The sequence below is a fragment of the Cyprinodon tularosa genome, unplaced genomic scaffold, assembly GCF_016077235.1.
Source record: "Cyprinodon tularosa strain WSP-4 unplaced genomic scaffold, ASM1607723v1 ctg289, whole genome shotgun sequence".
In the NCBI taxonomy this organism is placed as follows: Eukaryota; Metazoa; Chordata; class Actinopteri; order Cyprinodontiformes; family Cyprinodontidae; genus Cyprinodon; species Cyprinodon tularosa.
In genome coordinates this window covers 469335-486103 of record NW_024038995.1, presented here as the reverse complement: position 1 = coordinate 486103, position 16769 = coordinate 469335, and the positions used below count along the sequence as shown (strand labels likewise).

Sequence of the window (16769 nt, the reverse complement as noted above, 5' to 3'; positions counted from 1 at the left end):
ATGTTCCTAACAGAGCACTTCGCTCTCAATCTGCAGGTTTACTAATCGTTCCTAGAATTTCTAAAAGTAGAATGGGAGGCAGATCTTTTAGTTATCAGGCTCCTCTCCTGTGGAACCAACTACCAGTTTTAGTCCGTGAGGCAGACACCCTGTCTACTTTTAAGGCTAGGCTTAAAACTTTCCTTTTTGATAAAGCTTATAGTTAGGGTGGCTCAGGTTATCCTGAGCTATCTCTATAGTTATGCTGCTATAGGCTTAGACTTTTGGAGGACATAGGGACCCCCATTTCATCATTCTGCTTCATTCTCTCTCTGTTCTCCTATTCTGCAGAATCTGTTAGTTCAATCTCTAACCTTCTGCTCTCTCTGCTTTTCCTCAGAGTAGCTTTGCCTCGTCTGTTCCTGCTTGGCTGTGACGTCATCCTGGAAAGAAACATCAGCTGTGCTGCTTCTATCAACACCCTTGTTTATAGATGTTGGAGATCGGCCTGTTTTCCAGTGTGGTCCTGTTTCTCTGACCGTGACTGAGTGGATGTGCTCTCTTCGTCCTCTGGCATGTGAGCTGCCTTGGAGCTCGTCTGCCTGGCTGCGTGTTTCCTGGACGGGGCCGCCTTTTACAGCTGCTTTTTGTATCTCTGCTTCTGTCTCCTTGAACCCCAGTCGGCCTCGGCAGATGGCCGCTCACACTGAGCCTGGTTCTGCTGGAGGTTTCTTCCTGTTAAAAGGGAGTTTTTCCTCCCCACTGTCGCTACAAGCATGCTTAGTGTGGGGGATTGTATTTGAGTCAATGAGTCAATGCAATCAACTGGTTTTCCTTAGATAGAAAACTTTGTATCAATTTGACTGTATGATCTGGTTGAACTGTAAAGTGCCTTGAGATGACATGTGTTGTGAATTTGGCGCTATATAAATAAACTGAATTGAATTGAATTGTTCCATTGGCAAAATGTGCCACAATCCAATAAAAAGTAGACTTATTTTAAGAAAAAATTACTTCTCTAGATTTTGATTTATTTTCAGAGTTCATTTAGATCCAGATTGTGCGTCTGCCGTGGGCAACTGCAAAGAGGCCGGAGACTGTAATTATTCTTAACTATTCATTTTATTTTTTTGACAGCTTGGCCATAAAACTAACTCTGCTACTATAGTTTATGAGCTGGAGTGTGTTTTGAAACCAGATGGAAACTCTGGATCATCAACTATGTTGCATTGCATCAGCAGCCATGTTTAGGACAGCTGAAATTTAAAGTTGTTGTTTCTAGACTTCAACAAAATGCAGCTACGCTGAATTAATACCTAATGGCTGCAGCATTTTGTTTTAACTCAGAATGTCCTATGGTGAAGATGTCAAAAAAAGTCAAACAAAATAGTCGCTTGACTGTAAATGTAAATATGCAATATGTACAACCGGTATAATGATATTGAGGTGAACATTTTTCACCAACTACTAAGCTACCACAATCCTTTCTATTTTACAGCATTTCTGTTTTTCTAGAGGAAGATTCAGCTGTAGGAGCTGCATTGGTCTCCTGCAGGATCACCAAAATCTGACATCTGTGACACCAGTTCATAAATATGGTATAAACTACACACAGTCCTGGTCACATTTATTATGTTCACATAATGAGAACCCATTAGGAGTATTACAAGACTTTTCAGCAATAAATAATCTGGGATATATTTATTCAGGAAGAAACGGTTTTCAACAATTTCCTTGACAAAAGAATTAGCAGAGGTTAAATCTTCCTTTTCTGTTTCTAGAATATTTTTTGTTAGGTCATCAGTAATTCATGACATCTTACTGTATATCCCTGAGACAGAATATGATATGAAACAGTGTTGTTTCATATCATATTTCTCTTACCTGTTTCTCTTAGCCACTCTTTAACATTGAAAATACATGAAAACATGTCAATAATTAGCTGTGGGTTTATTTTCGTAGGAAAGAAAATGACTGCTCCCCAAACATTCCCATATTATCCAGCAGAAATTAAATAGAAAAAAGTTTAAAACCAGAACAGCCAGAACCAGACTTGACTTTAACTCTATTTCGCAACCAGAACAAATCTGAAGGTATATTGACACAAGAAGAGTAATTCACTTTGGACCAAAAGCTGACTTAATTTAGAGTTTGTAATATGGTATGTCCGTTACTCAAAAATGGGGAACTATCAAGGAATTCCTGTGGGCTGCATTTTATTAATGCACTTTTGTGCTTTTATTACAGTACCAAAAATGCTACATCTGAAGAGTCGCTCATTCACAACATGTTTCAGGACAATAAGAGCAAGAATAACATCTGCTCAGCTTGTCAAACTCTAATCATAGGGGCAGCAGAGTTTCTAAGAAGGCGAGAATCAGGTATGACATTAGTACACTGTCTTTCACTACAGACCCTGCTGCAGTGGCCCGGTAGGTGCAAAGCAATGAGTGTTTCCTTTAGGAGTCAAACTGAAACTGATTTTAATGCATATCAGATGTGAACCACATCACAGTTTACTTGGAGCTGACTTCAAAAAGAGGGTTTAGTGGGACCAAATTCCCTCATGGTAAGTAGATGATCTATTTTTTTCCCCTTCTTATATTTAGAAAAATGCTGGTTTTCATTTAAATGCTTGATCCATGAGCTTAGAAATAACAGTAATTGTTTTTGGAGTTGATGATATAAATAATTGGGTAGTATTTTACACTAAGTTAAGGGAAATTTGACTAACTACTAGAGAGCCCCTAGGGAACTAACCAGGCCCTAATGGGTGGTTAATTGTGTTATTATGGGACTAGTGCTTAGGCACCTGGGGAACACAGAGTAACTAGGAACAAATGGGTAGCTTTACTTCACATAAGGGTACATAAAAACTATAATGGTCAGGTACTAATGAGGTAAGGATTAGTTCATTTGCAACTACCAACTACGCTTGACTCAACAAAGTCCATAAAATAATAGCTATGCAATAATTTGGTATTCAGTAAAATAATTTTTTTTCTAAGCTGTGACTTCACATGTTTAGGGTTTATTCTAAACCTACACTGAGCATTTCTAATTTAATTTGGCACTAATTAACCAGTAGTCACCTTGTAAGTACTAGTTAACTAACCTTTAGTTCCTTGTTAGTCCCACTTTTCTTGGTAACTTCATAATAGTTCCTGATCAGTTACTTTTGTTTCCTTGGTAACTACTTTTTAGTTCATGATTAATAAATTAGCAGTAGTCCCATAACAAGGGATGATTTGCATGCACCAAAAAGTATCAGTTACCTATTCATTAGTTCCTCTTTAGTTCTGTAGTAGTTAATACATTTTTGTTTTACCAATAGTTGTTAGATAGGCCTGGTGACATCACATTGATCACAGACTTCTATTGTAAAGTGAACTGAATGGACAGCATTTAACGTCACACTGTGATATAGGCATACATCTTATCTTCATTTAAACCAATCTGTATAAGATTTTGTCATGATGAAGCTGCTGATTTACACCCCTATTAAGCACAAGAGATGTGAAAACATCCTAAAATAGTGTTCACATCAGGGATCTACCCCAAGTGAACCAAATATTCCAGAAGACGACTAAATACAAAACTGAGTGCACTCAGGATGAATTGAGGACGATTTTCTTTAGAGGAGGCTTGGGGCGCTTGCATAATTTAGCTGTCTGAATGCAGGCTGACCTGCAAAGTGCTGCCAAACTACAGGCCTGAAAGGGTTCCCCTTTAACAACGGTCATCCGGACTGCTTTCCATAGACAAAATCCCCAAAACGAGCAGCCTACTGGTAGAATAGTGGAAGATTTATTCTGCTGTCTAGTTTAAAATAATATTCAATATCTAAACTCATAATGCTAGATAATATTGATCAAAGACTATTGTTATATTTTACTGGTGAGGGAATTTCTCCACAGTAACAAAAGCAGAAAGCTGTTTGCTGTTTTAGTGTGGGGCTTTTTATGGGTTAGAATGCACAGAAGGTGAGGTCTGTGAAGACCAACATCATTTCCCTTCCTCCTATTGTGTCCAAAAAGCTGCACAGGTGAGCTTGTAAAGGATTTATAACAGAAATCACTGTGTCTCAGGTGCATCTGTGGCTTTGCATAAACAGAAACAGATCTGTTGACTGCTAAACTGTGGGGACAGGGCTACATGTTGGTTTGCTTATACAGCAGATAGCTGATATTAATGCTAGATGTTGGCTGTTGATATGGGACTGTTTTATTTCTTGATCACTCACAATGCAAATTTTTACCAAATAAATCTCATTTGAAGACCTTGAGAAATGTGTTTGCATGGAGAGCATTATGAATAGAAATCTGGTGGCCTTGTTTACTAGAAATGGGTTATCGATGGGTCTCCCATAGGTAATGACCTAAAACAAGGAGCAAAATGAATCCAGAAATGGCTCTACAAACACAATTATTCCACAAGCCTGTTTCCATAACTCAATTCAGCTAAAACCTTTAATGCCAATTAAAAAAGACAGGTTTCATTCATCTAGATCTAGAGCGATTATGCAAATACGAATTCTCAAAGACTCTTCACTCAACCTTATTTTATTTATTCACCGATAACTAAGTGCTGTTTCATTAACAAATGGAGGTAACACAAAATACCGAGTCTTTGTGTTGCAGTATCTGTGCTCTTCCTTCAAATGGCAATTGGGAATTGTTAGGCATACAAAAATGCGTTTAAAACAAGTAGTTACAGTCTACTTGCACTTTTGATGTAAAATCAAGCTCCCAACAAAGAAAAGAGGTGTACAAAGCAGCAAGTGGCTTTTTGGACCTTAATGGCTGTCCTCATTTTGCCTTAAAAGCATTACATTTTAAAGTATCTAAAAGGACAAGCCCCTTGTGTAATTAAACATATCATATTCAAAGGGGTCCTAATTCACACAAAACAACAAACATAAGATAGATGCAACAACATATGTAAAAACATTAATACTGTATATACAAAACCTAACATAATGATATATATGGCCAATCTCACAAACATTCAAACACACAAAATACTCTCTATGGCAACACTTTAGCAACATTACAGCTATTAAAAATAATGCAGAGTCAAAAACAATTAAATCTACTTGTAAATGAAGAACAAGGTCATTTTCCAGGTTTCTTAATTAATGGAACAAGAAAATACTTTTAAATAGAGTGTCTAAGACTACATGTACAGGAAAACTAAATAAAAGAAGTCCAATTAAGGAACACTATGGATCACCTCTGTCTGTTCACTGAAAATCAAAATTATTATCTTTAAAGGAGACACTCTGTTAATGGTGAAGAGTTATATCAAATCAAAGGCCAAACAAGTGTAACTTTTCTAAAGTAAGCAACCATATCAAATACTTTAGTGAGGTCATTAAATAGAGATCCAGTAAACCAAGTGTTATGAAATCTAGTAAATATTCATAAGTGAATTTAAAAAGGACATTAAGGACCAATTTTTTTTAAATAGAGATATTTTCAGCTCTTCTCTCAAGGTTCATCTCCAAAAATCACACAAACATCGACAGCATTTGCATAACAACAGAAACGAGATATAACTAAAACCAAACACTTTGTAATAGAAATAGTCTAGACCAGATCGTATTTCTTGTGCACATTATTTGTATTTGCTTTTCTTTGTTTCTTTTTTTTAAGAAAGTTTTGTCATTGTTTGTCTTGTAGTATTTTTTGACGAATTTGGTCCCACACATTACTGAATTACTCAAAATTTCCCGGCCAATGCACCAATTGTGGAAGCTCATTGGTAGAATTCCCTTACAGTATGACAGAAAGGAGGGCACACGATTCACATCATTTAATCCTCCGGAGGGGGGAAACTTTAATTTAAATTCCGAATTCCTACTGCTGTCTTCAACACTTCATAAGTTAAGCGCTACATCGTCAGACATCTCAGTTTTCCCCCAACTCTCATTTCATCTCAGGCTGCTTTATAGTCTCAACATCGCATTACCTAAGTGCAGATGCACAATGTAATATCATGTCAAAGCTTACTGGAATTCACGTGTGCTGGTCGACGCCAGAGGTTGTTCTGACACTGGGAAGAATGTTTCTCCAGATGTTCCCCGTTTATATCAAAACCTCTTAATACATCATCTAATTGCGTACGAAACAGCCATTAGAGACCTTATTATTGCTAAGACTCATACTTGACCTTCAGCATGTACTGCTAGGATTATAAGGCCACGAATAAGGATATGTAAGGCAGTACAGCTGCTTCTATATCTGGCAAGCCAGCCAGATAATTCTACAACAACAGCAACAAATGCACCTTGAACTAGTTTTTTTGTGGATTAATTGCACAGATTTTATTCACAAAATGATACAAAAACAACAATTATGTTTTTAGACCAACATTATACAGAAATAACATTCAACAAATAAAATATATCCGTAGTCTTTTTTATTGTAAAGTCTAGAAAAAAATAAAATATTGTCCAAAATGTCTTTAAAAATAGCACATATCCTTTAGTATTTATATCAAAAATCATATAAATTCTCTTTATTTAGCTTGACTAACGCAGCTCTCTGGATTGTAAAGGTTGCAGATCTCTGACATGAATCAACAGTGTTGCTCTTCTGAAAGAACATTTTTGCATCTAAGCTTGCAAACATTTGAAACATGACAAAATGTCAGATGTAGAAGGAAATTGTTCTAATTTAGTTCTCAGTATTGGCAGATGAATGGCACTGACTCCAAATTTGGTTACTTTAATCTTTTTTAATACTTTCAAATAGAAACAAAGCATACATTACCGGATAAATGCTGCAGCTTTTCAGGAAAATTCAGCAGGCAGCACTACAAAATGTCAGCATGAGGTTTTACTTTCCCCCCTGCAGGTGCAATTCTCTCCACCGTTCAGTGGGTGACAAAGAGGAACATCACCTCGAGTTGAGTGCTTGGCACCAGACATAAACCTGGGGCTTTCACTACAAAGCAGGATTAAGGGCTACGGGAAGTAACTTCATATTCAGTGCTGGGTTTTAGAGTCATAGAAAAAGGTTTGCTTCACACTTCTGTTCAAATGGAATTATAGGTGGGTAAATTGCTCCTTTGATTTATCCATTTTATAAAAGAAAGAGGTGAAACAATAATGAAACAATTGATTTAGCAGCAAATAAAATAACCATCCTGTGTATTTATAACAATTTTCCAAAAAAAAAAAAAAAACTTCAGCCTGTGCTTTGATAATAAATTGACCATTCATTAGGTTATAAAGAATAACCTACATCAGTAGTGCCAATCTGGTTTTAGCATAAAATTGCTGTTAATAAATTAATACACAAACGTTTTGTGGTTTTACTGTCAGGAGTGCAAAGTTGCTGCGAAAAGCATCTCTTAATTCAGATTGTTGAGCAGCAACGCATTGCGAAATAAAGTTAAAGTCATGTCGGTTTGAGACTCACCGTAAGGACATCCATAGGCCTCCAATCGGAGTCCGATCCGCCCGACAGGGTTCCAGTCCAGGGGAATGAAGCGGAGGAAGCGAGCCACTGCAGGCTGATGCAGTTTGTACTGAACCACACTGTCTGCATTAGAGTTACCTGGAAAAAACTGGAAACACACAGATAAATATATATATAAACATTTAAGTAAAAAAATAAATCCATCATTGAAAAGTGTAAAATAAACATAATGAACTTGTATTATTATCCACAGTCTTCCACCTTTGTAGTAACTTTCTTGCAGGGAGACCCGAACCTCTCCCTCCCCAGCCACTTCTCAATTCCCTCATAGGATACCATATCTGTTCCAAGTCAAGAAAGGGTATCCCTTTAGAGACTTTTCTCTGACCTTGGGTCTCATTCTAGTGAGACATACTCAGACGAGGCACCAAGGAGCCAAGCTGAACAGATTTCCAAACCTTTTCAACATCCCTTCTGATGCAGAGGAGCAGTGGGTTTATTTTCCGCTCTATTAGGATAATAGAATCACCTCAGAGAACAACTTTATTTTCAGGATTTCTACCTAGAATCTCATTGTTAAGGCAAAAAGAAATACCAAATGAAGACGCTGGAGATACCAGTCAAGTGAGTAGTTCTTCTTTATCCTATTCATTTTGATTTTAACCCTTTGTAGGGCACTCAGTGAAATACTTTAAAAATCTAAATCCAAGTCAATAGTGTTATTGGAATCAAGAACAGGACTTACTACCAGGACAGACTTATTACCTTTGTAACATTTAAAAAATATGGATATTTTGATGGCAAAAATTTATGTCAATGTAATAACAACAAACGTCAACTTGACCGAATATATTAAGAAAAATAACAAACGTGCTTCTATAAGAAATCAGAAAATTCAGTAAAATAAACATTTTTTTTGCTACAACATAACCTTAGAGGTATATAATGCAGATACTGGCACTTATATTTTTTTAGTTTATAAACTTAAATATTATTGTTAACTAGGCTTATTAACTTTTTAACTTTACTTTTTAACTTTTCAATTAGCTTTTTACCTTTTTTCTTGACTTGTTAACTTTTTTTCCAAACTAAATTTAAAGTAGGCAATATATAATTAAAAGGCTCAGCTAATTGGTCAATTGCCAAAATAAGATGTACAGCCATGTAGTGGAATCTTAGCTGAATAGCTGGATATAGATCTTGTGCTTCCAGACCTCACTGAGGGATGTGGGGGACTCCATTTGTAAGACGTATGCAAGTGATCAAAAACAGCAACTTGCCTTATAAAGAGTTAAGGTTTTTAAAACAAATTCTATCTCAACGAAAAATAAATATTCAATTTATTTCAAAAAATAATCATCAAATCAATCAGATAAATACACACCCAATTACACACTTTCCTTTTTGAATTTACTGTCTTGTATCCTGATAGTTCAGAGTAACCTCCTTATAACTTCCTTCCATCTGATCATCTCATCTTCTACTGCTTCCATCATCCACTCTGGATAACATCCTGATACTTGAACCTAATACCCAAACCCTAAAGTTTCTTCCACTCATCACTTTGGCTTGATATTTAGTGGTACAGACTCTCATTCTGTACACTTCACACCCAGCTGCAAACCATTATGGTTCCTAAACTAGACACCTTCTAAACAGCGATGTGGAGCTCCATAAAAGCTAAATAAGATCAGAGACAAGGGGGGGCTACCCTGATGGAGTCTGACCTCCTCTGGATTAGGGTCCATCTTTGTGTCAGAGAAAACTCTGCACCTTAACCATTTTCCTTTTAGTTTTAACCTGGGAATTACTCCCACTTGACTGCCTGCGATGCACTGGTGACCTGTCCAGGATGTACCTTGCCTGTCCCCAATAGACTGATGGAGAGAGGCACCAGCCCCACTGCCATGGAAGGATGGATGGATGCGATCCTTCTCAGGGTTTATTGTCACTAATGGAAACTATATTTTATGAGAAATGCACAGATCACCATTGTGATACATTCTGTATAATCATTTTAATAGTTGACAACATATTATGGTCAAACCAAACAAACTTACATACAAGATTTCTTCTCATTAATAAATCTACAAGAACTTAAAGCTTACACTGCATTGCTAGCTTAATTATTTCCCTTTTTAGGGTTAGAGTTCCTATTAGGTAAATACTGCTATGATGCTCATAAAGTGTAGCCATGTCCAAACAACATCAGAGTAAAAAGAAAAATGACAAGTTAGAAACTGATCTCTGTAACTATGGGCTGAATGCCTATTGGGTTTCTTTCAGTTAATTTCTATTTAATATCCTCCATCTGGCAATCTCTCCTAATTGCTGACCTCCCATGTGGTTGACATGCAGGTTAACTAGCTCCCCCACTGCACATTAATGACTAAACATGTAATTAACTTATTAAATCCCAACTTAATAATGACAGCAGAGTTGATTCATCTTGTAATTAAAAGGATTTTACTGTGATTATAAAAAATTGGTATTTTCTTATATGTAAATCACAGTTAAATGACTAAATCAGTTTAAGATTCAATTGATACTTTTTTTAAATCACCAAATAGACTTAGACAACTTTAATCGTCATTTTGTATACACAGAGTTTTGGTTTCGTAATTTTGGTTACTAAACGAAACCAAAATTTTGTTTATTACAGCTTTCCAGGTAATAAAGAACATTTCCATTCCATAAGGTGCATTAGTGGTCAAATGTAAACAGTGTGGGAGAAAATAAATAAGTGAAATTTACTCTGACCAAAACACATCTACTATCTTAGAGTGTATTGAGTAAAATTCTACTAACAAATATTTAACACCAGAAGTGATTACTTCATTTTTAAAACTGTTAAGTATTAAACAATTATTGTGTGAATCTGAAAGTGCAGGACGGGATTTAGTGTTTGAGAAGCTGCCGGTTGGATGAGTGGACTGTGTTTCCTGAGCTGAATTGAGACAGACTTCACCCTCCTTTATCCTGAGTTGGACCAAATGGAATAAAACCCCGCCCCCTCCATTCCACAGAGCCAACATATTAAACCCCCTTTTTACTTCTGTTCATCGGATGCTTAATAAATAGTCTGCTTGAATGATTAGCGTAATATAGATATTTTTACACATGTTGTATGTTTTGAACTGAACGCTAATACTCACTGAGCATGTCTGAAAGATTCATGCCCTGTGTTATTGTCTGCTTAAATCCTCTTTTTCCATCCAGTCTAACTCCCATTAAGTCATTATGTCCAGATTGGACTCATTTGATGAGATGAATGGAGTCTGGTGTGTTATTGCTTGGTTGGAAAGAAAACCTGCAGCCACATGACCCTTTCTGGAAGCAGTTTGACACCCCTGCTTTAGGGGCATTCTAAATGCCTAAAAAAATTAAGTTGATTCGAAAGGATTGTGTGATTCACTTTAGGTATTTTAATGTAACGGTACCTAATAAGGTCTCCAGTGATGGTAAGTAGATATGTCAAGAGCTGCAAGCGTGAAGACTCTAATTGATCTGTTTTCGTGAGGTTGAAGCTAAAAATGTGGAAACGTGTTTTGTTCAAGAATCCTTTTCTCTCTTTCATCAAATAAAAATTTGTGTTACAATGTATACTTTTATATAAAAAAATAGAAATGCACGTGAGTTTTCTGAGCTGGACTCTATTACGTGTTGTTTTTATTCAATTGTCAGACAAGGTCTGGTGTTATGATGAGCCTACTGCCATTACCAACCAGGAGGCTGAAATGGAAAAAGGACAAAAACTAAAGGAAACAGAAAAACAAAATAGATGGGAATAAACACCAGAAAAAAAATTCAATTTAAAAAGGAAATGATGAAGGAAACATGATGGATAAAAGAATCTGGACTTGGTCTTAGTTCTTCAGCTCTTAAGGAGGCAAGAAAGTAACAGATAAAGAGAAGCAACAATAAAGAAAAGATGGATTGCAGCATCTCCAAACACCAACAGGCTTCTAAGGGAGGATGGGGTACAGGAAGACATCTTCTAACAGAGAAAGGAAAACAAAATATTGCCTCCTCTGGTCTGTATCCTCCTGTTTTGAGATCTGAAGCCCAGTAGGTAATGTGTTGAGCTTGATCCATCGGCTCTGCCACACTTTTTTTCCTCTGACAGACTGCCTTAGCTCGCTCATTCACAGAAGTTCAGACACACTTTGAAGCATGGCTGAGCTGGTGCAGAATTTATGTACAGTGCCAGATCAACTTGTTTTAAGCTGGATCCACAGCACTGAGATTATCCGGATTCTCTGCACATGAGGAAATTGCCTGGCTGGGCTGCTAATCAGAAAACACCTCCATGCTGCAGTGTGACAAATGGGGCTTCAAACTGGGTTAATGTTTATGCCCAAAGTGGGGGTGGGGGGAGTTAAAGTTTGTTGAATTACTTGATCTGCAGTAAGGAGATACAGAACTAAAAAAAAAAACTCTACCAGGCTCACTCAGCTGATGGAATGCACTGCTTTGTTTTGCAGCAATATCAAAGACAAAATAAAACATGACAAAACACAGAAATAACTACTAGAACTACAAACTATATAAACACAATTTCCCATGAATCAAATGTATATACTAAGCCAAGGTGAAAGATTTACAAAATAAATATATAAAACATATAGAATTAATTTTCAATTTCATTAAATTTCGAAATTTGAAAAAAAATCTGTTGCACATAGAATGAAATATTCCTGATGTTTATCTATTATTTTGATTATTATGGTTTACCGATAATTCAAAACACAACATTTGATGTCTCAGAAAAAAAACAACATTGTAAAAAACCAACAGAATATTTTTTTAAAGTTTAGTGGAAGGATAAAGTGTTGCAGGAGAATGTTAATTAGCTTCAGAGATAACTACAGCCTAGTTGACTGTCCAACAAAATCCAGTCAGAAATGTAGGAGCTTTACTAGCTGTGATCAGAGGCTGTGATGGCACTTCAAGAACCATTAGGCATAGAAAAATCCTACACATGGGCTACAAATAGAGCATTCCTGCTGAAAATCCACTTATGAACCAGTGACAAGTCAATCAATCTGCTGGTATTGGTTCAAGTTGACAGTCAATGCAGCCTTACACTTCATTTCAGATCAACCTTTCCTCTAATGACAAGCTTATCTTAGATAACACTAGTCTAGCAGGACTTGTCATCTATCCACACTGATGAACGGAACAAAAGCTAGTCAAATAAATATTTCATGCAAACGCAGCCCCAATTAAATATTGAGTGCAAAGAAATAAACATACATACAGTACAAGAAACCTGGTACTTCTATTGTACCTCTCCTGGATGACAAAGCTCCTCACGCCATCTCTAACAGAGTGCCCAGCCATCCTGCGAAGAAAGCTTATTCCAGGTGTTTGTATCTGAGATCTTGGTCATGTACAGATTTATAACCCAAGATGAGGGAAGGAATGTAAACCAATCGAGAGCTTTGCGCTTTCACCCGGCTTCACCACAACAGACCCTAGCAGCATCTGCATTATAGCAGCAGCTGCACCAATCAATCTCCAGCGGAACCAGGTAATCTGCAAAAAGCATGGACTGAATTAGCCAGTCCCCATACCGACCCTTTCACTAAATCCTGTTCATGAAGGTTATGAACAGGACCGCATATGACCACCGATGAGGATCCAACTCCTGCCTCACTTGTACAGAGACTGGATAGCCCCTAGTAAAGAGTGTGGTGCGTCTGGAGTTGGTCCTCTGTTGCATGGTTGAGAAGAAATTCATACTGCTCTGCCTGAAGCTGACGTTGGACAATGGGGTACTGAAGTCTTGCTACTATGGAGCTTTTTGACCACCTCAGTAAACAAATCAGGCCCCAAGCACCCTACACTCGAGTAACCTGCATTTTCTACTGAAGGTGTGTAAGGGTTAAGGGTATCCTCAACTTATTCCTTCCACAATCTATGATGTCCTCCTTCAGGGTCAGAAGCTCTCCACTCCACTAGCAAAACCCTGCTTTTCCCCCCGATGGCGTCGGACAGCTGACCGAGTCTTTCTCCATGGCCTCTCCAAACCCCTGCTAGGCCAAGTTCTTGCCTCTGTGACCCCCTGAGCAGTGACGGTACATGCTTGCTGACTCTTTACTTCCAAAAGCCATCCAGGATTGATGAGAATCCTTCCTCAGATTGACAGCATCTTTTATTTCCGGTTTCTACCACCAGATTCAAAGAATGTCTCCATAACAGGCACCACAGACTTCATGGTCAAAGCTACATTGGCAATAGAGACAAAATGCACGTTCCACTCAAAATACATATCCCCAGCCTCCCCAAAAATCTGGGAAAAAAGCCTCTGCAGATGGGAGTTGAATACATACCTGACCAAGGGATCAACCAGACATTCCCTGCAGAGCCTCAGTACAGTGGCGCCACCAGGGGGTGGCCAGGGGAACAATGCCCTGGCCAACCCACTGGCCATCCCACTCGCAATTTGTGGTTAAGAAGAATTTACAATTTACAAAGAAATCTTGAACTGGACACCATCCATCTCTGCCCAAGTGCCTGGAGATGCTGAGGTCTTTTCCTCATTAGAGAAAAGGTTCTCGCTGAGGAAACATGTCTTTTCACTGTCATCATTCCTCCCCATTTTCAGGTATGTTGTTGCTGTTAACCCTGTACTGCCAAATGTATCGTATTTGATACATACGGTTTCTGAAATGTTTTGCGTCTGACACCTTTTGCATAATTTAATGGTAAAAACTTTGCTCAAAATCCTATTGTACACAATCAGATATACCTGATAACAGCCAGTAGAAGACTACACAAAAAATAATCTTGACTTATCACATAGTAATAAATTATTCATATCAAAAATGTATTTCTGTTTTTTCCTTTTACATATTTTGTTAAGAGGCCAAATAAGGAATTCAAACCAGAAAAAAGTAATTTTCTGTTTGGTTTTATTCTTGGATCAGGCTTTAAAGGGTTAAACATAGCTTGGTTGTAGTAATCCAGTAAAATGTTAAAGGGATGTTAAATTTGTTTGTGGGATATTTTTGTAGTTCAGAACAATGTTTTACCGTGTGTAGTAGGTGTAGTGAATGCGTGTGTGTGTGTGCATGTTTTCTAGCTCCCTGCTAAACATTGAGTGTGCGTCCCCTCTTTGTTTCAACTGTAAAAATACATGGACGCACCTGGTGATAAACTTTGCACTTATATCAGAGATTTTATGCACTTTGATTTTGTAGGTTTCATTACATTTCTATTTTGTGTTGACAGAGGTATAAAGTTGTTTTTCAAATGTGTGAGGAAACTGCTTATGCACAAAAGCTATGTACTTTCTGTTTAATGTTTCGATGTTAATCTCAGAGGATTTGTTGCTTGTTGTAGGCATTGTGCCTCAGGCAAATGCTATATTATTAAAATATGTGCACTCTCTCTCCTTAAATGTTGAACAATGGAATAAGAATAATAAAAATAAATGTTAACTTATCTGCATCTATACATATTAGATCATTGGTCACATCACACAATTGCACACACAAAAACCAAGATATGAGTAAGTTTTTACTTAAGTCTTTATAATAGTTTTCTACAGGCAGGTTTACCACAATAGTAGATGCAATCCCTCAAAGTAGGACTTTTACTTTCAGTATGCAACCACAAGATTTTTCGTGACTCCATCTGGCCACCCCTATAAAAAAATTTCAGGAGGCACCACTTCCTCAATAGCCTCAATACTGAGTCTGTTCAGCATCCTCCTCCTCCAGCTCACTACCAGATGGTGATCAGCGCACAGCTACACCCCTCTTTTAATCAACGTGTCCAAGACATACGACTAAAGGCCAGAAGAACTACAAACTCCATCCTTGGACCTCGGGCCCGAGGGTTTTCTGGTGCCAAGTGCACTGTTGGACATCCGTATGCTTGAACATGGTGTCCATTATGACCAATCCATGACTTGCACAGAAATCTACAAATGAAACACCACTTGGATTTAGGATTGGTGGTCCATCCCTCCCTATCATGTCCCTCTAGTGTCATTGTTGTTTCCCACAAGGGCGTTTGTCTCCACCATGTGGTATTTTTTCTTTTTCTTTTATGATATTCTAATCATTTCAATTGCACTTCTAGTTCTGAGTAATGATTACAAGCTTGGTTCTCCAACTCACATTTCTATACCTGTTCCTGTGATGTTATGGAATTGGTCCTGACCATCTTTAGGTTACAAAAACAAAAACTGGAACCCAGCCAGTTCATCAGGCTGGGTGGTAACATTAGGTTACACATTTTAACACATGAAGAAGAGATAAAACTGTATGAAGAATTACAGCATAAAAATGCTTAAGTATCATCTGATAAGGGTTCTCTATTACTGAAATGCTAAAGCGTCATTTGAGCCTTTGAATGAGTCTGGACTGCATTTGATAATCTCCTGTCAAATCTAAATTAATCATATTATTCAAACTTTTCAAGTTTGAATAGTCAAACTTTTCAAGGTTGAACTTTAAGAAAATGAAATTGTCTAGAGAGCTGATCTTAAAGAAATTTCTTTTTGTTTTACACCTGTGTATACAAAAAGACAAATAAATCTAAGTCTAAGTCGAACAATATGTGGACAAGACGAGTTGAGATTTATAATCCAGTTGATTTTGTAACACAACAAGGGAGAATCTGATGTCACTTTTGCCTTTAAAATTACCCAAAGACACATTAAAACTACAAGATATAAAGAGCATCAATCATCAACTGGATTATTGGATATACTGTATATTATAGATGCTTTCAATTCCCTTCTGTGACTAATGAGTAAATAAAATTTGACTGATTTTTGTTTTCTTTTCAAAAATATTGCTCAAATCTTATTTTGTTTAATCTGATTCTCCTGAATCCATTTTCCTCTATCCTTTAGCTTCTGTCAGCTCAAGCTACCAGGAGACTTTAGGAAGAGGAACTCTTGTGAATGCATGTTTGGGGTGTTTCAATCCAGGAATTTGTTGATGTCAGTTAACTTAAACCTACATATTTCCTTGATCACAATAACCTGCCCCTTGTCTCTGCATCTGCTACATATCATAAAAAAGAATATCAGCATTTTTATGCATTCTTAGTAAGGATTATTAAGGGTCACAATCTGAAGTTGAGAGAATTATCTAAAGAGTGACTGTAAAAGCTTTAATAAGCTCCGTACAACAGCTTGAATATCTTGCCTTTGAGAGAGCTGCAAATAGCTAAACTACATTATAACAGTCATCTAGTCCCATTAACATGAAGACACAAATTAAACTCTTCACAAATTGAATTAAAGAAATAATTTAAATATCTTTTAAATGAAATGGAGTGATGTTGTTATTATCTGAAAAAGTTTCAAATGACCAAGATCACCAAGATAGAATGTCAATAATGTTT

General features: G+C 37.1%; 1 protein-coding gene across 1 annotated transcript in view; it reads right to left on the bottom strand.

Moving 5' to 3' along the window:
• LOC119787137 (contactin-associated protein-like 4) overlaps window positions 1-16769 on the bottom strand; it is a 170395-nt gene that overhangs the window by 116625 nt on the left and 37001 nt on the right. The window contains exon 4 of the mRNA XM_038290781.1: window positions 7404-7551. Coding sequence (XP_038146709.1) covers window positions 7404-7551 — 148 coding nt within the window. The remainder of the gene's footprint in view (window positions 1-7403; window positions 7552-16769) is intronic.